The 20,675-nt window shown below is 48.7% G+C and overlaps 2 protein-coding genes across 2 annotated transcripts; one reads left to right on the top strand and one right to left on the bottom strand.

The window, feature by feature from the left end:
• The first annotated feature begins 930 nt into the window (after positions 1-930).
• On the top strand, positions 931-5,262 carry LOC122368764 (ATP synthase mitochondrial F1 complex assembly factor 2-like). Its single transcript, XM_043343002.1, has 6 exons — positions 931-1,188; positions 1,504-1,700; positions 1,983-2,093; positions 2,604-2,750; positions 3,178-3,330; positions 4,038-5,262. The coding sequence occupies exons 1-6, from the start codon at positions 1,005-1,007 to the stop codon at positions 4,176-4,178; spliced, it is 933 nt and encodes a 310-aa protein (XP_043198937.1). The 5' UTR covers positions 931-1,004; the 3' UTR covers positions 4,179-5,262.
• On the bottom strand, positions 5,175-19,983 carry LOC122368763. Its single transcript, XM_043343001.1, has 12 exons — positions 19,869-19,983; positions 14,723-15,015; positions 13,834-13,997; positions 12,400-13,527; positions 11,812-11,997; positions 8,892-9,072; positions 8,448-8,565; positions 7,462-7,644; positions 7,036-7,162; positions 6,566-6,694; positions 6,057-6,170; positions 5,175-5,753 (listed from the first exon to the last, which is right to left on the bottom strand). Exons 2-12 carry the CDS (start codon positions 15,003-15,005, stop codon positions 5,625-5,627), a joined length of 2,742 nt encoding a protein of 913 aa, XP_043198936.1. The 5' UTR covers positions 15,006-15,015; positions 19,869-19,983; the 3' UTR covers positions 5,175-5,624.
• Between the last annotated feature and the right edge of the window lie 692 nt (positions 19,984-20,675).

Genomic DNA, 20,675 nt, shown 5'->3' with positions numbered 1-20,675 from the left:
GAACAGCAAGTGGCTCTTTTTGCTACTTGCCTCCGAGGTGCTGTTGTGAAACCTAATAGAAGCGTATATGGAGTGTACCCGTGGTCACTGGTCGTTAATTGTCATAGAAGCGGTATTTTCGCTACATTCATGAAAATATATGGATGCACGCACGCTACAAAGGTTTGTCAAATAAACTGCATAACCCTAATTTATGAGATTGTTCAGCTTTTTAGGGAGGTTTTTTATCTTACAGGGACCTCATCTGTGAGTTATTGGTTTTAATCTTTTAAATCTATGTTCTCAATTTTTTTTTATAAACTGATGTAGCTACGTACCACCACCAAGCCGTAATCGCCACGCCATATGTGGAAGGCTTTTGGTGTCAATACATACATACATACATACATACATACAATTTCTATTTCCTGACAAAAGATTGAGAAATGGGTTTGGAATCGGAGGGGACCTACATGTGTTGGTTATAGTTCATCGACTTTTACTTGTTGGAACTTGGAACGAACTTGAAACTTTGCATACACTCGCCGCTTTTTTCGCTGCATGATGCTTGACACGGAGGTCGGAGTGTTTCATAAAAGCTCAAACCTTTGATAATCTCGGTGTGAGGGTACAATTTACATTGAGGGGCTCATACTGCGGAAAATGAGTGTCTTTATTACAAAAATAGTAGCAAGTGACAGTCCGCATCAGGATCATAAATGCTGGAACCTTTTGGCTTCTCCCTTTTTCAGCACTAGCAATAATTTGCTTACACGTTCTTATCAATTTGCATGGTCAAATATGGCAGCCTAGAGTCAAGTAACGACGCAGATATAATGTTCAGTAATGACTGCGCTAGCAGTTTTAAGCCACTCACGTCCTTTAGCGGGGTTTGTAGGGTCGAAACGGCCAATGGAAATTCAGTATTTCGCATAAACGGTACTTTTAATAAAAATTTTGAACATGACCGAAAAGCCGTATTGCTCTCTTTTCGCCGCGAACGTGTGCTGTTTGCGAATATTTATATGCGTTTGGTGTCTGAATTTCAGGTTGTTGGTGCTTTATTAAGGCTGTTGAAGCTTTGCCACCTTGTTGTCACCCATATTTTCATCGATATGATATCTATAGGAAGGGCATTGGGTCTGACACTCAGGATATCTCCAGTTTTGCCCACTTCTTCTCACACAGTTTCAAAGAGATGGATGTCAGGTATGTTATGATATATGGTTCATTTGCTTGTTTATTTTTGTCAAATCTGTAGACAATGAAATGCAACCTTTTAAACTTTCTGTTTCTTCAACTTAAGATCGAATTTGATATAGTCGGTAACTGACTGCAAAAGTATAGTGAATAAGTTGAAATAAACTGCATAACCCTAATTTATGAGATTGTTCAGCTTTTTAGGGAGGTTTTTTATCTTACAGGGACCTCATCTGTGAGTTATTGGTTTTAATCTTTTAAATCTATGTTCTCAATTTTTTTTTGTAAACTGATGTAGCTACGTACCACCTCTGCTATCCTCAGCTCTAGCTCGACGGAAGTTCTACAAATCTGTCAGTATTGCTGGCTCGGATGGCAAATGGGAGGTCAACTTGGACCACAGAAAGCTTAAGACCCCAGGTGGTCGGCTGCTGCAGGTGCCAAACAAGGAGCTGGCCCTCGGAGTGGCATTTGAGTGGGACTCTGTTACAGAGCATATCCAAACCAGCCAGATGCACCTGGTAAGACATTTGGAGATAGAGTTAGGGTATTTATATCAATGCAGAGATGATCTCTTTCCAGCTTTGATTTTAATACACTGTTATCTGTAATCTGAGTGGTTGGAGGAATGCTGAACTATCAGACAGTCTCATGGTTTTAGCCCTTTCCAGCTCACCACATAGGTTATTTTTTTAGTGTAAATGTCATGGAAACAGAGCAGTTAGAATGTGAATGTAATAGAAGGGTCAGTTGATGTTGCAACCATATCCTGAACTTCTATCCTGACTTGTAATTATCCTCAGACAGGTCTATGTTTCACTGTACTGGACAACCCGCACAAGAGGACTGACAAGGACCTGGCAGAGAAAATCACCGGATACCTGGATACTGACACTGTGCTCTTCCCAGTGGAGGTAAGTGGAAAGGTGGAGGGGAGACATTTGTCATATTTTAGGAATGTCACTGTGGAGCTCTACTGGCAAATGGTGTTTTCTGGTTTATCCCTAAGTAATATCTCCAGTTCAGGATGTTTCTGGCATAAGTGCAAGCAGCAGAAGCAGAAAGGGTTGAATACACTTTTTAAATTGTGTGCACATAGTAAGAAAGACCCACTCTGCTCATTTAATTCATCTACTCTGAACCATGAGTGACTATTGCCACTTATTGTCAGCACATACAATTATTGTCAATCAGAATTCAGAAGTTGTTGATCCTATCAAGAGCTTATCTCCTGAACTGTCAAATGAACCGTTTTCTTGCCATCGTAAGCAGTCTCACGGTCATCAAATCTTCTCCCCATTGGTGATCGAATTCCTCTATCGACGATCGATATCCCTTCCAATCGGCGATCGTATTCTCCCCCCCCCCCGCCCAAGACGGTCGAGTTGTGTAACTCTAAACTCACTGCCCCCCCCTCTCGTCAGCACCCCACGGAGCTGGCTGAGGCCCAGCGGCGCGAGTGGGGAGCCGTGCTCGAGTGGGTCCGACACCGCTTCGGCGTGGACCTGCAGCCGGCCGAGTCGGGGTCGCTGGTCTGCAGCGTGCCGCAGCAGACGCTGGACGTGCTACAGGTGAGGGTGGACCTGCTATAGGTGAGGGGGTACGTGTATCATGTAATCGGCAGGTGATTATCTATCTCCACGATCGGTGGAGATAATCATTGATTTTGGTGAATGTTTGTAGTTGGATCGGAGAAACGGTTGGAGAAAATAGAAATGTCTGCGATATTTCTCTTCTAGGTGTGATTGGTAATGGTTTTGCGTCGGTTTTCTCGAAGCATGCGTTGAATATTTGCGATCTAAATGTGGAGCTGAAGAAGTTCAGCTGACATTGTCGTTCTCGCCAAATTCGACGTGGTATATGATGCCAAAAAAACTCATAACCTTCTATCTTGTTTACCATGAAACCTCAACTGAAGCTCAATCTAACAACAGCTATTAGCGGATCGCTCTTAGTACAACACTAAATTAACCACCTTTCCGTCTCTCTTCTGCACAGGAATACCTCCTAACGCACAACACATGGACTCTGACGGGTCTGTTGTTCGCCGTCGAGTCGGTTCGGTCGACGGTGCTGCCTCTGGCGGCTTTGGAGCGGAAACTGGTGCCGAGGGAGGTGGCCCGGTTATCGCGACTGGAGGCAGAATATCAGGTGAGATTAGGGAGAGAACGGGAAAGATATGGGGAGATAGAGCGAGATGTACTGAGAGGAGGGGAGATAGATGGTGTGAGTGGAGGGAACAAGCAATAAGACAGATAAATAGAGTAGAGAATAAGAGAACGTGCGTCCTAACTAGTTGGAGTTCAGTCAGCATGGCCTCGGTTTATCTCTATATATCGTGCTCACTCACCGTTCCGTGCTTCTATCCTCAGGATACTGAAATCCTTCTCCTCCACGCCGCAACCCCCCTCCGGGCTGGACAGGCAACTTTATCTCATGCGGGCTGCTCCCTTGGAGCGGCACCGCTGCTCCCGAGGGAGCGCACCCCGTAGCCGGGTGCAGTGAGTACCTTGGGGCTGGGTGGCCTGTCCTCCGGACGGGCTCAGCCCCGGTGACTCACTAGGGTGCCTGCCCAGACCAATGTCTCCCCCTATATCCTATCATCCTCCCGGCTCTGAAATGGTCCCATTGGACCGAAAGGGCCTAACCCAACAAAACAAACAAACAAAACAATATATCGTGCTCCATCTTTCTCTATTCTGCTCAAGTCAACATTAAAAATTGAAGAAAAATCTTCAACGCATCTCTAGCACCGTCCGCCCGCCCATCCTGTTCATAATACGCCACTATCACCCCCTCCCACCCCTAACACGCCCCTTTTCGCCCGTCTTACGCCTCCCCTCCCCTCTCCCCACCAGGCTGACGTCTGGGGCCGCGTAGAGTGGGCCCATGACGTGGACAGTCTGGACACAGAGGCACGCGTCGCCGCCGGCATGCTGGTCGCTCACCTCTGTTCGTCAGCGACCGCGCACAACGTTAAACATAAACACGCGGGGTGAACAGCAATAGCAGGCGACAGCATCAGCAGCAACAGCAGGAAGCAACAGCGAGTTGAACAGCGGAGAAGAGGAAGGATTCAAGGAGCCAATTTCAGGCAAGCCCGGCTGTTCTTGCCGGTCGAAAGAATGGCTGTCGGTGATCGTAACTCGTGTGGTTGGTCTGTTTATATCATGTGATTCTGTGAGCGGTGAGCTTGGGAACGCGTCTTGTTTGTGAGTTTGTTATTGGTTGGAGCTTTGAGAGGGGATAGGGAAATGTGTGGCCTTGGAATAGGACTGGTCACTGGCGGGCACTCACTGGGTCTAACGTTACCCGTTGATACCCTGCCACTTCCTTCGCTCTGGCCTGGCCAAAATCCATGTTTTTAGGGATCTTTGTACATAAATGAGTCTAGTCCATCTTAAGTTATTTCGCCACGCTTCTATTCTACTGTAATTAATGCTATCAGCTGCAACATCGCAGTGTCTTCAGCATATGAGTCCCAATTACTTACTTACTTTTCATATTTCTGGAGCCGTTTTATTTGCTGCGATCCCAATATGCAGTCTCTTTGAAACGAGGTGCTTCAGTGAACGGTAAATGTTATTGACAAATTATATCAATTTCCTTCAATGGCATTGCCACCCAATAAAGGTTCCGGGAACAAAATCCCGAATTACTTTTCAATTCCCTATTCGATTCCTGGCATGCTCCGTTGCGTATGGTTGAACGAAGGCCGACTGTTAGTCGCGACGTGCCATGAATTTTTGAACATCTGTAGATTTTTTGACGTGTTGAGTCAGTCGTGGGTCTCCAGCCAGCGTAGGCCAGTCAGTCACCTTACTTGCTCGATATTGTGTTCATAGGCGTTGAGGAATGTAAGGAATGACAAGCCCAATTTCCGCTCAGTTTGAGAACCTTGTAATATTTTCTCGGAGTGCGAAGAAGTCAGTCGCTCACAGCAGCTGATGCTGTACTATAGTGCAAATGTGGATTGTTGAGCTAAAACCAACTCATTTTCGAGACATGTTTATTACATGAGCAAACACACACGGAACGCAAGGGCGTATACATACAATAAATATTGTTACAATGTGCACTACAGTCCTGGCTCCTTTCGAAGCGAACAACAATGGGGTCGCTTGGGAGACGGCGCCTGGGGGTGGAGTTTGGCTGAATAACATGATCATCACTCAACTTCCTCGATGGATGAAACTTTCACGCGCTAAACATGAAAGCGTATGATTCCCAATCGCTGGTCCCTGTTCGAATATTATGTCACAACAATGTTAGCACACTCATCACCCGTCCAGCTTCATCTTAACCCTGGCTTCTCCGTCTGCGACAACGTTTTAAGACTTTTCCCGTCCACACTGACACTTCGTCCGCAAAACACAGTTTCTGGCAAAACGTCCACCACTCTAGTGTTCACTGGCGAGTGTACGAGGCGAGTGTACTCGTATGCCCTACTGTTTGACCACCTCTATGTAGTCTTCGGCCTCGATTCCCTCGGCGGGTTTCCTGGCACGCGACTGGACGCCCGTGAAGGGCCGGTACGTAGTGATGGACTGGATCCAGGGCAGATACTCGGTCGTCTGCAAGGAACGGTACTGGTTAGACGTGTGATCGAACAGGCTACAAATCAAGCTGATCTAATTGGGCACCTAAGCTTTTCTGTTCCACAGGAAGATCTATGTAGATATTATAATCGTTCCCTTATAAATATTTTCAAACATATTTCTCAGGACTTATTAGCTTGGATAATAAACATCGGTTCATTTATAACGGTAATAGGACAATTGCTTGACATTTCGAGGCAAGCAAGAAGCTCCCTATAAATCACACCATACCACGTTCACCATCAGCACGGTCTCTGACAGCACCGGCGCGGTACGTACCTTGACATAGACGCCGGGCACGTCCCTCTGGCCGCAGCCGACACCCCACGAGACGATACCGGCCAGGTAGAACGAGCCGGCCTGCTCACACACCAGCGGACCGCCGCCGTCACCCTGTGGGGAAGGGGGGGGGGGGGTCAGAGAAGTGCTGGGGTATGCGGGGATATGGGTGCGCAAGGGCTGAGGGGCGTGCTGTTAAGGTACGACGTTGTGGAGATGTGGTGTGATTTTTAGGCCATCACTCATGTCAAGGGGACTTCTTCACTTGTCATTCTTCTCGAGTGAAATTTCAAATTGTGTCATATGATTATCAAGCTTTTGAACCTTTCACGGATGATTTGGCATATTTCATTACCAAGCTTGGCTCAAATATTGATTACTTACAGTCAATTTGTCTGAATGTTTCGCATCTTTGGACATGAGTTTATAAACCTATGTGCAACTCAAGTCGTTTCTTCAAGGCCCAATATGTAACTCGGAACCCCTATCCTCCTTCCACTGTTACGTACCTTGCAGGCGTCCTTTCCCTCCTCTCCTCCGGCGCAGAGGAAGCCACCGTGCAGTTTGAAGTCGTAGCCCAACTTGGTGCGCTTCAGACGCTGCTCGCACTCGTAGTTACCAATCACAGGCACTGCCACCTGGTTGGGAGAATTGGAAACTGTCAGGGTGTCGCTCCCAAAAATAGTCACGTTATGATGGCATCGGGGGCATAACGTTGTAATCAATGTCATTGACAAGTTTTTATCCTCAATACGTTTCTATTCAATTTGTAAAAAGAAGTTCCTAAATGCAAATGAAAGACGCATGGTTTGACATTTTCCTTCTTCTAAATTTGAACGTAACCTTGATGAGAAGACCTTCATGTTCTTAACATCGTTTCATTGCCAGACGATGCGGACCATTTATCTTCTCTACATCACTTCTCAAACCTCAGCCCATATGCTTCTATACTGTCAACCGGACTCGAGCGTTCACTGACCTTTTTGAGGACGTTCTGGAAGTTTCCGTGCTGCCCGAAGGCGTCCTTCCCCCAGCCGGAGACCCAGCACCTCTGATTGGTGAAGTCGGCGTACTGGGGCGGGATGCATACCGGACCGATGTGCAGGCTGAAACGGTGGGGCGGGAATAAGGTTAGAGCTCAGTGACGGTGGTTACATATTGTTTGATGGTTGTCCTTTTGATGGAGAAGCTTGCCGAAGGAAGAAGTTAGACCGGAAGAAGTTGTTGACCGACTGTTTGCTAATCGAAAACTCAGTTTGCATTTATTGGTGTATACGAGCATTATCAGCATTACGATGATAAAATATTCCCCCAAGCTGCCAGCATTTCTTCCTCAAAATCATCACTCGGATAGTTTCTTACGACCCCCTCCCATTCTCCTCCGACCCCAAACCGCTTCACTTACTTGTACTGCACGTTCACGGGGCTGGCCAGCTTCAGCAGTGCGATGTCGTTGTAGAGGTTGCCTCCGTAGAACTCGGGATGGATGTAGATTCCTGAGACGTCCTTCTCGACGTGCGGGTAAAACTCGGTCTCGTGATTGACGTCCCACTCGCCAAGACGAACCCGGAGCGCGTACGGCTCGTAGCTGTGGACGGATGACGGAGTGGGGAGTTAGAACGATTCGAGTGGGGAGTTAGAAGGGCGTGAGTGGGAAGTTTTGAGCGATTCGAGTGGAGAGATAGATGGAGAGGAGTGGGACTTTTGAGTACTACACTGGGCGGTATTACATCAAGGTTTTATGAATTCGTATTTATAACGATAGCCATCATTGGTAAACAGACATTGATCCTAGCAATGGACCACTCATGATATTGTACCGTGGATATTGTGTTGAATCCAGATTATGTTGACATGGCTTGTAAGATTACCAACCGCACCAAAACTATTTGTCAGTTTACCGATCGATTGCACACATTCTTACAACACGGCGTTTGTCAGTTTCAGACGAGCCCGCCTGCCGACCGCCCCCACATTGTCTCCCGCTTCCAAATCGGGCCCTACTCTGTGTGATAAGATCATAGCGCAGCGCTCACCGGCCGCTTTCATCACCATTGGGAGTTGGCTGGGTTAGCGGGGCTGGTGAAATCGTCAGGACGCTACCTAAGGCTTCAGGTTGTCAACTGATGTGCAGTGGTGGTTTACAGAGAGCTTAGGGTGGGTGTTAACGGTATTTGGTGTGCCGTTGCATTGTCTTTATTGCGTGTTTGTGGTCAGGATGCGATTCGAAAATGTGTTTTGTAAAATGTTGGTGTATTGTCAAAGAACGATTGTTACGTTCACATGGGAAAGTTTTGTGGTGGTACTCAGTACAATATCTACACGTCATACCAGACCCTCTTGAGCCCCTCTCTCCTCTCTCCCTCTCCTCTCCCCTCTCCCTTCACTCACCTCTTGACGCAGTGAGCCGCAGTGAGAATGTACTCGTTTCCAATCAGAGATCCAGCGCAGACATACACGTTGTCAGCTCCCTCCTTCTTCAGAATGGCCGTATGCCAGGGGAATTCGCCTGATGACATGAAGGAATCACCGAGGTCAATTGAGACTTGAGAGTCGGGGAGGCTAAATATGAGAAAGTCGATGTAAATGCGTTGGGTAATGATAGGATGTGAGCTAAAAACAAAAGAAGCACAATCACTGAGTAGCTGTCCAAGAATAAAACCTCGTATTGCCGTATTATCGTATAGCCAAAAACTAATGTAGCTATCAGATGAACACTAACTATAAACAAATGTTAACTTGTGAATTCCTAACATAGGCTGCTCCGAGCCCAACACCCGATGCTATGTATGGCATGACATCGCCAATGACATCACACCTCACATCCATACTCACCGAACACGGTCTCGCCCTCCCTGACGTCATAGTTCTTGATGCGTCCGTTGACGGCGTCTGTCCGTCCCACCCCACACTGCCCGGGCTGCTGGCGGTTCGTCGGACCAACCGGGATCGGGTTTCGGCAGCAGACGTCCGTGTGCGCGCAGCCGCGGAAGTTGGGCTGGTAGCCCAGCTGGCGCTGCCAAATGGACACAAATGACGTCAGAGGGATGGTTGGTAGCCCAGCTGGCGCTGCCAAATGGACACAAATGACGTCACAGGGATGGTTGGTAGACCAGCTGGCGCTGCCAAATGGACACAAATGACGTCAGAGGGGGGTATGGAGAGCTCAATGGCCTATGGAACTGGTCAAAGGGTGAGCTGAAATTAAAAGCATGTCAAAAGAGACAAGAGTTGGGTGTCTTTTGGGAGGTGGTTTGCGAGAAGTTGATAAGGTTTTGTGATGGTCAGATTTGATGAAAAGAGGTCCAAGGTACTTAATTCTGGTAAGAAATTGAAGCAGTTTTTTTTAATGCGCTCTTTACGTGACTTACACTCTCCGTTACAGAATATCCGGCCCGTGGTAACCGCACATAACGTTGTGTAAGCGATCGAGAGCCTCAGCCACCACAAATGGAACCGCCGGGTAACCGTTGCGGTTCCGTTTCGTGCCGAGTGGCTCATGGCTGGGTTACGGGGCCGACCCCCTGTCTGACACAACTCGAGTGCCATACGGGGACAGATGGGGTTTAGTCGGCACGGCAGCCGGGATTTTAGGATTTTAGGGCGATCCGTCGAGGAGAGGGTATCCTATGGTAGGTCGGGTTGCGTGACGTGCGGGTGACGGATTTAAGTACTTTTGCAAGATTTAACATTTATCTGCGGTTAGCTAATTATATTGCGTTAATTGTGAATATCGTGGTAATTAATCTTAATCGTCTTCAGGCGCCATAGTCGTTCAACTGAAAGTCACGCAATCTTTTTTATCAGCACGGCTCTACCGGCGATGTGCATCTCCTTTTCGTGAGTGTAATACCCTTTCGTGACCCACTTCCAAGCTCCACTCCCCCTCGGCAGGGGCCGATAAAGGGGCAATGAATAGTAAGGGACGGGAGTCTGAGGGCCCGATTACCCAGATGTGCCGAGGTCATTGATTAGGCAACCCATCGGACAGGGAACGCGGACAAAGGCTCAGCCACGCTGTGCGGGGTATGGACTTTTTACCGGCGCAGTTGCGACAGCCCCGGCGCGGGCGGACGCGCCGCGACACTCCCGGCGCGCACGACCGTGACGGCGGCGATCGTGGCGCGGAAAAGCGGCGAATGTGGTGCAGGAAGTGGGCTGTTGGCGCTGCTGCAGACGGTACATGAAGAAAGGGGATTAGGAAGAATGAAAGGGATTACAGGGTTCCTGTTATCCGGGTGAAAATAGATTTGTGTCGCCCATCAAGGCGTTAAACATGCTTACAAGTGTGTATCGCACTCTACAAAAACGTATGCCGCTTGCAAGCGTACTTTGTTAAGCTTAGGCAGATATATCACGTGCTATAATTCCACTTAAATGCCAATTGTTACGCCGAAAATTGACCTATCACAAACTGCATTATGCTGACTTTTGACAAGAACCGTTTACATTGGACACCTACAGCAAGGGTGGACGTGAACATAGGATGTTTAATTCCCTATTGCAGTGTCGTCAGGGAGTTTACGTCCCGTCCCCGCCTGACCTAGATTGATCTGCCTCAGCAGGAAGCTACATACTGCTGCCAAGAAGCAGGCGCGTTGATAACTTTCACTGTACTGGGGGACACTCATCGCTTGGCCAAGAGTTAGCACTTATGTCATGCCATTTAACGTCACACCGTTTTCACGGAATGGGAAGGAACAACACGCATTTCTACTTTCTAGTTTCTGTCAGATACTTCGATTCGCTTTGGCTGATGTCGTGTATTCCTTCGACAATTCGGAGTATTTTCAACGACGCGATTTCCTACGTTACAAAAAGAGGCGTGGTGTCTAATCGATTTTGCACTCGAAGAATGACAGCCTTCCTTATGGTGCAACAAAGACTAACCGAACCGCGACTATCGATTTGTGAACCACGGGTTTCCGGCGAGATTCGGTGCGTATTTAGCAATAGTGCGGGCGTAGACGGCTCCTGAGCACGGAGGTGGGCATGGTGTAACACTGGTGGCTTTCAAAGGACGTATCCTATTGATTTGGTGAGGAAGGTGAATGTAGTTTTCCGATTGTGAGTATTGTCTATCTGCAATCTGCATATGAGTATTAACAGGTCAAGGTTTGTGAAAACAGCACCGTCTATGTGATGAAACTTTCTGCTGAGTCAAAGGATTGACTTACGCAGCAATAATTCACGCCTAGAACGAGGGAAGCTCAGTTTCTGTGAATCTCGGGCGTTGACCGAATCAGTGAGAGTGATGGATCCCTCCGTCTACGTCACTCGCCGAGCCCATGTCGAGGGGGCGGGGAGAAATCCATCGCTGAGACGGGAACCTGTTCATGACGCCTCCGCCCCTCTCTCTCTCTCCCCCTCCCCCTCTCTCTTCGCGAGTCCGTGTCTCGAAATCTCACCGCGCCTTATTGGGGAGGCGGCGCGACGCCGGTTGCAAAACGCGACCTCGCTGAACGGGGACAGGGTGAACTGATACGCGCTGGACAACAGAGGGCCGGCCGGGCCTGACTAGGCATGTGATTACTGGGCACACGCACACAAGCACACAAAACAGGCTCAAACATGGGCATAGTAGGTGAGAGTGATCATAAAGTGATCATAAAATAAGGGAGCAAAATGGCTTGGCAGTCCCGAAAGCCCCGATAACTAAACATTCTTTGCTAAGTTGACAGACTCAAAAAACCGAAATTTCTACCTCCCTAAGTAAATGCCGTGCTAATATTACGCCGTTATTCGTTTTACTCACGCCCTGAGCGTCGGTGACGAGCTGCCTTCCCTCCGGCACCTCTCCTGTCAGGGGGTCCTTCAGCTGACGAGCCTGCGCCTCGGGCTTCTCCTCCTTGGACTGGGGCAGAGCTGCCCGCCGCCGGCGAGCTGCGGACTTGTCAGCAGCAGCGGAGGATTGACGCTCCTCAGAGATGACCTCCTTGACCTGAAGCGACATGGGAGAGGTCAGAGTAGGGTCAAAGGTCAAAATAGAGGCCTGAGAGGTCAGAAGAGGACGGTAAGGACGAGAAATGCTAACTATGATAATGAGTTGAGACTGGCTTACGCGAAGGTTTGACCTTGGTCCTCCACTTTCTCCCAGCAACGTTTTGTTTGACGTTTGGTAAAACAATCACCGCTGCTAACCAATGCATGCGTCACTCCACTGCTCAAAGACATTAACAGACGTTCTCGCTTCTGCGATCTTTACCTTACGGCTAGGTTTACATGAACATCAAGTATTCAACTATTAAATCTTATTTACCTATGATCGTTCAAAACCCGGTCTCAACCCCCTTCCCCTCCCCTTCCTCCCCGCCCACCTCCGTCGTTCTGCTCCGTCCCTCACCTGGTCCAGAATATCCTCCGGCTGAAGGCTCTTGGCAACCCGTGCCGAACCGGCATCAATGGAGCTGTTGGCTCTCCGAGGAGTGATGGCCGACAAATCCCCAGTTCCCCTCCCGGCGCGTGCTGTGATGATGTCCAGCGCGTCGCACGCATAGCGCGGCACACAGACACAGTACTCGTTGTAAAACTGGCTACCCAAGTTGCTGGAGATAGCCGGCACATTCACGGACTGACGAGCCGGAGGCACTGGTCGAGGTCCGAACTGTCCCGAGTTGCCGAGATTGGGAGTCGGGCGCGTGTTGGCGATCTTGTTGAAGCCGGTGTTGCCCAAGTTAGAGTTCACAAAGGTGCCTCCGGGGGTGTTGAAGGCTCCAGCGGGTGCCTGAGGACCTCGGTTGACATCCAGAGGAGTGTAAGTAGGAGGATAAATTGGCAGAGCGCCGGCTCCGGCCGGTAGAGCGATATCAATCGACTTGCCCGGCCTTCCCTGCTCGATATGCGTGTGGTGATGAGTGTGAATATGAGTCTGCACAGGAGCTGGAGTAATCGGATCGGCGACCACGATCTTGTGACTGTCATGATTGTCGTGCTTGTTGCCGTGATGAATATGCGTAGTGTGAGGATCGTGAGGATCCTTCACAATATGCGTATCGTGGCCGCCGTGGCTCACGTGACTATCGTGGCCGCCGTGATGCCCGTCGTGGTGGCCGCCGTGCCCACCGCCGTGACTACTGTAGCTATCGTGATGCTTGGGAGGGCTGTAGTGGCTGTTAACCGGAGCCGGGTACGCTCCTTTGGGAGGTCCATATCCATTGCTGGGCGGCGGGTGATACGCCGGCTTCGGCGGCCCATAGCTCGGCTTGGGCGGGCTGTAGCTCGGCTTCGGGACACCATACGAAGGCTTGGGCGGCTGGTAGTGCGACTTGATCGGTCCCGGGTATCCCCCGCCGTGGGGGTGAGGAGGCGGCAGCACGGGCGGGGGCGCCGGCCCGAGCGGGATCGCCTGCACGGGAGGGCCGTGTGCCTGCAGGCGGACAGGCTGCACCAGCTGGACGGCGCCCGGAGGGGGAGGCCGCGGCGGCAGGAACGGCCGGTGCGGCGGCGGAGGGGGAGGGATGTCTTCCTCGCACTGAAACGGACAGACACAGGGCACTGTCAGTGGGGGCCGGAGGCGTCGACAGTGGTCTGTTAAACTAACTAAATGATTTAAACTCGTTCACTAGGCTAGATGCGTATAAACGTCGGCTTCATTGCCAACCACATTTCGGCATAATTGCTGACATCACCCATGATTGAACATCGATATTTTATTGTTGCCCTACTCGCTCCTTCCCTCATTCTCTTTCTTCTTTGTCCTCTCCCTCCTTCCTTCCCCTCTTATTCTCCTTCCATTCCCTTCTTTCCTATCCCCTCTCCCTCCCTCTCCCCAACTCACGTCCACCAGTCCGAGGAAGCACAGTTTATCTCTGATAAAGGTGCGCGCCTGGGTCTCGTTGCCCGCCTCCAGGGCGGCCTGCACCTCGGGGTCGCTGTAGATCTCGTCATAAGTCTCCTCGGCGATCACCTTGGCCTGACGAGCGCTGCCTTCCACCACTGGGTCTGGGGAAAGATGACGGGGGGGGGGGGTGATTATTTTGTGTATGTTTATTAGACAAAATGCAAGTAATGAATTTAACGAATCAATGAATGGATAATTGAATCGTTAAGTGAATGAATGAATAAATGAATGAATGAAGTAGTGCAAGAGGTCATGATCGATTAATTGATTGATTGAATGGATGAACGAACGAATGGATGAAAGGAGGACAAAATTATATTCGCGATAGCCGGGAAATCAGCATTATGTTCGATAACCGAGCTTGACGTCTTCGAGTGCAGAATTCGTATCAATGATAATTCTGACAGTAACGGCGAAAATGTTGACTCTATTTTGGCGGAAATTCAGAACAGATTCAGGACAAAGAGTCTTTTGACACGGTTATTGTTCGGACTCTCTGAGCCGCCATGGCTGAGCACACACGACTGACACGGTAAATATTGACACATCCCCATGCCGGCACCGTGGCCACTTTCTCCCAGCTCGGCTGGAGATCGGATAGTCGTGACTGTACGACCCTAACTGATGACCGAAACGTGGCTTTGGTCATTCACCCGACTTGATGTCGACTGCTCATTGACATTTGATAGAGACATGCTTACGCACGGCCTTGATTTTACAGAACAATTTCGTTTCATCTACGCATTTTTTTCGGCAATGAAACTACCAATCAGTATAAGATTTAGCCGGTATTTGCATTTATGTACTCGCGGCCACGCTCCCTCACCTGCGACAAAGTCTCCGCTGGTTCCCTGGACCAACGTGGCCACCGGCAGAGTGTCCGGCTTCTCCGTAAAGGCGACGAACGTGTCCTCGGCGCCAATGATACCATCCACCACCTGTTCTTCAAGTGGAGACGCTGCTTCAACAGTGGAAGCTGCCGTGACCGGCACGTCGGTGGTGTTTTTTAGGGACTTGGAGGAGCGGCTGCCCCAGACCCACTCGGCAGACGCGCTGTCGTTGCCTAGCAACAGCAGCGCGGCCACGAGGCCTAAACTCCGCAGCTTCATCGTGAGTGGCCTGCAAAGAAGATATTACAAGTTAGGAACGAGCCTAGTAGCTGTGGAGAAATGCATCGGGCGGAACACAGAAGTAAAGGGGGGGGGGGCGATTGGGAAGGATGAACCTGATGGGTAGATTACGACTTTTCCGCATACGGGCTTTGTGCGTCTGAATGTGTTTCTTATGCCTATGTGACCACTGTCCAACGATTCTAACGTTCAGCTGGTTTCACTCAATCCAATATTTCATAACCTTCTGAAACTTGAGCGACTCAAGTTCCAATTTCCTGACTTTGAGGATTTCCTGACACTTCCCACCAATGGAATCGCTCAGAGGAGGATTTTGTAATCGGTCAGAATCCAGTCTGCCTAACCGGTAGGTCGCCACTCTGTGCAATACAACCACAGCCGCATGCCGTGAAATAACACAACGCCGGAAAGAGCCTGGAACGAGTTTCCCTTCTGCAGACTACAACCGTCCAGTCCCGGCGACCGTTCCAGTTTCTGGCCGCGATTACAGCTTCCACGTCATAGAACAATGGTCGGCTTTTGACGCCTGAGGGCTTCCGAGATTACGAGAGCAGTGTTTACCCCAGTCACCGAACGAAAGGGAACTCTGGACCATGTGTCTGATAGGCGACATCTGAGACGATGTCTGTTCGATAGCAGCTGTACGCAAGGTCAGCGGTGGACACAGCGCACGTGCAGTGTAGAAAGTAAAACCAGTGAGTCTCTGCGACAGAGGCGGTTCGTGTTCGATTGTTCATGCATGCGCTCACTTTCAACGTCCCATACTGGGTATGGTGCATGAATAACCGATGATTCGGTTTGGATTGTCGCCAATGACTCTAGGCGCATGCATTGTTTTCGTGACATGTTTGGGAGCTTAGAAATCGGTAGCTATGTATCGTTAAGTATTTTTTTTTACGACCAACATCTATAACTTGTAGGCATAATGCACTTCGTCTCGATTTTTATGATATAGCTCTTTTAAATTGCTCTTTAATGTGTTTTTACGTGAGATGTTCATTGTTGCATCATTGGAAACCTTTTCTTGATTCGTTATTTTACCGCTCCTATTGACATCGCTTTATTTAATCTCATTCACGGTGTCGTGAATCTCATTTAAATTTCATTTAATCTCATTCACGGTGAAGAAGTCCTCAGAAGGTTTCTGTGTTGATCAGTGATCTGGATCTGGAGTGGCTGGCTCAGTTCCAACCTCTTGAAGTGGCATCATCTCGCTGACAGAGAAAGTAGCCGTTAGGTGTGTATGACTTGTTGATCGCCGCTGGCCATCTGTCCCATATATGACGGCATCGGACCAAACTGGATGGACGAGGTATTGCAGTATGACTTGAATAACTTCCTAGCCGAAATAATAATGACGGAGGAAAACACGCTAGGAAAGAAGCATTTACTCGATTGAAAGGTAGAAAAAAAAACTAAAAGGATAGGCTGAATCGGACTGGCTAAACAAGCTAAATTGGACTTGATTCACTTAGTCGGAGATATATCATGGCCCGTTACATGAATAGTGAATACCCTCCCATCAATTTCCCTTTCGTGCTCCAACCCACGATCAGTTTCACTCTGCCTGTGCAATAATGGAAAGCGCTCGCCGAATGCAGCACGACTGTACCAGAATCGAGCCCCCAGCCATGCCCTGACCTGCTCGCGTGCTGAACTAAATCACGGATCCCCGTGGGCAGCTGATGTGGGGCACGAGTTGCGTGCAGACTGCAGAGTGCAGCCCCGCGGGTATGGATCGCGTGCCTCATTGGCTTGGGTTAGGCGAGGCAGTGTTTTATGGGAGCAGAAACACAGGAGAGTCGAATCGGCTCGGTCGATCATTCAGATCATGTGCTTCCCAAATGCTGAACATGGATTAACTGTAGAAAAAAAATGCTTTGAATTTCGGAACGGGACAGTCGCATGCAACACACCTTGATCGTGAAGCTATAGTGCATTAGCGAAGCACCACATTTGGCTTAGTTTTCCAGCATCAACTTATCAATTTCATTCCTCCTTTCATACAGTCTAAGCAGTAAGTACGATGTTGATTAGAATTAACTGATTTGTAATTGATTTTCGTCATGTATTCGAAACCAATAAACTGGCGAAAGGCTTTTCGCGGAGAAGACAGCATTAATCATGCCCGCTTTCTATGCGCATGTAAGCTGTTAAGCTATTAAACATGAGTAATGTGGCTAACAATCTCACAAACGACTCTCAAATAGGATATTTTCCCACCACGTTTTCCGCAGTACACTAAAGGCTACGTGCTGTTTTAGAGTCATATTTTTTCCCAGGTTTATGTTTGTAGATATAAAACTTTATCGGAATTCACTGGGATTGTATTGCGTATGCAAGTCCAAATATTTCGGCCAATATTGTTTGGCCTTGGTCACTGGACAACTAGAATAACCCTATAAGTATAGCTCACATTGCAGCGATGAGCTATACTTATAGGGTTATTCTAGTTGTCCAGTGACCAAGGCCAAACAATATTGGCCGAAATATTTGGACTTGCATACGCAATACAATCCCAGTGAATTCCGATAAAGTTTTATATCTACTAAAGGCTACGTTAATGCCAGGTTCCCCCGGCCTGACGCCGTTTCTTGGCGCCATTGCCGCAAAACGTGACGCGAAACGAGCCTGCGGTGGCAATTGTGGCGCTGCGCACTGGAGACATTTGCGGTTGAATGAGGCGATTGTTTAGATGACATATGTCGGGAAATCACCGTTTCCCTGAGACTTTCGACGAGATGCGGTCGATCTTCTAAATTACAGACTACGAAGCTTGTTTAAAGCTAGTTAACGTGCGTTATCAGAAGTAGCATGTGTAGCTACCTAACTAATCTGATTATGCTTAAGAAGTATCGTCACAAGGTTTTTGCTCAACCCCATGGAAGCTATAAATGCACCTGTGCGCGATGTTCGGGTGCAGTCACCGGGAAACTCAGTGGCCGTATAAATTGATGGGATAATACCGGCAATTACGAATATAAATTCGTATAATAAGTACAAGGAAGAGCAAGAAATTACACCGGAAACGAGACCAAAACTTACAAATGCACATCTTGCACGATGCAGCAGTAAAACAAAGCAGACGGCCCGGGATACTGCAGCAAAGCATGAGAACATAACCCGATAGCTGGGAGACTGCAGCCGCGCACAAGAAACTAACCGCGTCCCCTCGGAGACTGCACGGGCGAACAGCACGGTAAGGGGAGACTGCAGTCACTCACAAAAACGCATCCTTTGGACCTCGAAACTGTACCGACCGATATTGGGAGCTCATGAGTTACAGGATCACGTGTAAGTTTCACCAATGCAACCCCATCTAAGGCGTTGTTTTGGCTCGCCATCATACCACACCTACGCCTGTTTTCCCCACCCACATGGGCCCCTCCTTCTATCGTTATACGCTATCGAGAGCTGCCGTGGGCGGGAGAAACCTTTCCAAGGAGGTGCTCCAGCTACCACCTCGGGTGCCCCAGGGCAGCGTGGGTTCACCCCGACAACCTGTGTGGGCTGGGGACGATGATAACAGCGCACTGTGGACGGCGAAAGCCGGATAACCTGCCCAAAGGGGAGCGAGAAAGCGCTGGGAAAAGGACAGGAAGAACTGGGCGGTGTTTCGTGTCTACAGGCTTATTGATGTTTTGTTGTGTTAGAGCATATAAGGTTGACTTAATTTTGATTTTTTTTCGGATTTATTTACATTTGAGTTTGTGCTCATTTGCAAATTTATTGGTAAGTTACGGTCAAGATCAAAGTGACTAAGGATCAGCATCACGCTGCATATTTCTTTGTCCGAATCTGCGACCTTTTTTTCCAGACGACCTATTTTCCGCTCCTCAAACAACAGAACTTGTGCCGTTCTCGACCACCCCTCGGCATTCACAGGCCGGACGGGGCCAAGGTCGCCTGTTATTCTCTACTAGCTTCTGCCTCCTACACACGATACCGTTACAGTTTGTTCGTAATTACGTGACACATTTGACCCTGTGACGTCACCAATCAGCTGACTGGCAGCTCCCAACAGCTGGGAGGACAGATCACGTCCAAAGCCGGTTTGACAGGTCGTCAATACGAGCACGCTATGGTGCAACTGCAGCCGGCCATCGTACGTTGGAGATGTTGCTAAATGGATGATTTCGTGGAGTGAACGGCTGAAGGTTAACCATTTCCCTGCTGGTGATGCCATAGAGAAATCGAGCCGAGCTATGCGATGGGCGAAAGTGGTTGGTGACTGTTGACTGCGAAATTGAATAGCTGCAATGGTATGCTGTCAAATAAGGCAACCGAATATACCAAATATACCGAATCGATACATTTCTTGCGTAAGTGGCGACGGATTATTGCCTACTCATAAAACTTTCAGCATCAAATTTAACAGAACTGATTTACGGTATAACAAATTTACGGTTCACTGCGCTATCACAAATGAGTTGATTTAGAAAATAATTGTTGACTTCTGAAAGCATTGCTTGACTTCCTTAGCCGGTACGCGTGATTTGCTTTGGCTAGGAACTATAACGTGTAAAGACGCAAAATGGAGCAAAGAAATTAGGACCTAATCAAATGCTTAATTGTAGGGCGTTGTATACCGAAACCAATGCAGTGATAGAAATCCAAAGCGAAATAAATATGCTGGCATCATTTGATATGCTGCGTTTACAACTTACGGGGAATATGAAAAGATGTTTTTGCCAAAGAAGACTAATTTGTAGTCCGGTATCGGAAGTCTCATTTCAGATTATTCTCCAAACAACATTTCTTTTCATTGGAACAATTTATCTATGGATAAAAGTAAGCTATGTTATTAATTGATATCGGTTGCTATAATCCCCTTTGACTAACCTGACCGCGTCCTGTCCCGCACCGTGTGTGTGCTCCCGTCCTCTGGGTCCGTCTGCCCACCGTCTCCCGACACTCTCCCTTTCACCTCCGTCCCGCCACTGACCGTCCGCCGTCAGCGACTCTCTCTTTTATCCAGCGCACCTCTCTGACCAGGTGTGACGTCATACGCCCCCCAGCGCGCGAGCGTAACTTCGCCGGAAGGTAGGGGGTGACACCGCCCCGGGGAAGATCCGGTTGGGGGCGTCTGCGGCGGTGAACGGAGGTCAGAACGGAGGTCACCTGAGGCAGGTCCGAGTAGGTATGTCTCAATCGTCTGGCAGATGTGATGAGCAGGGTATGAACAGGGATAGAAGTGACCCTGACCTTAGTTTGGAAACCCGGTAACCAGGACTGGTAGACGGCAAGGAAGTCTTTGTACTTAAAGGCGCTGGAGCGGAAGGATTATAAATAAGCGGATAGCATTATGACGATAAGAATAGTTTGACTAAAGAAAACCCGGTAATGCAGCATATCTAGGGCACGTGCACAGAATAATTTATTTATTTATTTTTGTTTATTTTTTTTCTTCAGTTACCTTTTAGCCCTAATTCGCCTTTTAGCTATCTTCCACCTCATTCGCTTTGTTTATGGGAAGTTATGGTCATTGGAAACAGAATGTGGTTTGAAGAAAAAATATAGGCACTCGATGAATGTTTTACTGGCTGTTGACTGATTCGATGACATTATGCAATATTACGTCACAACACGGTGCGATGTGTTATTAATTGGTCCCCTCTCCGCCATGGGTGTCATCGATGACGTCCCTTT

This window comes from Amphibalanus amphitrite, unplaced genomic scaffold (assembly GCF_019059575.1).
Source record: "Amphibalanus amphitrite isolate SeventyFive unplaced genomic scaffold, NRLGWU_Aamphi_draft 000973F_arrow, whole genome shotgun sequence".
NCBI classification, from domain to species: Eukaryota; Metazoa; Arthropoda; class Thecostraca; order Balanomorpha; family Balanidae; genus Amphibalanus; species Amphibalanus amphitrite.
The sequence above is the reverse complement of the archived record's forward strand: the minus strand, read 5'-3'. Positions and strand labels throughout refer to the sequence as shown.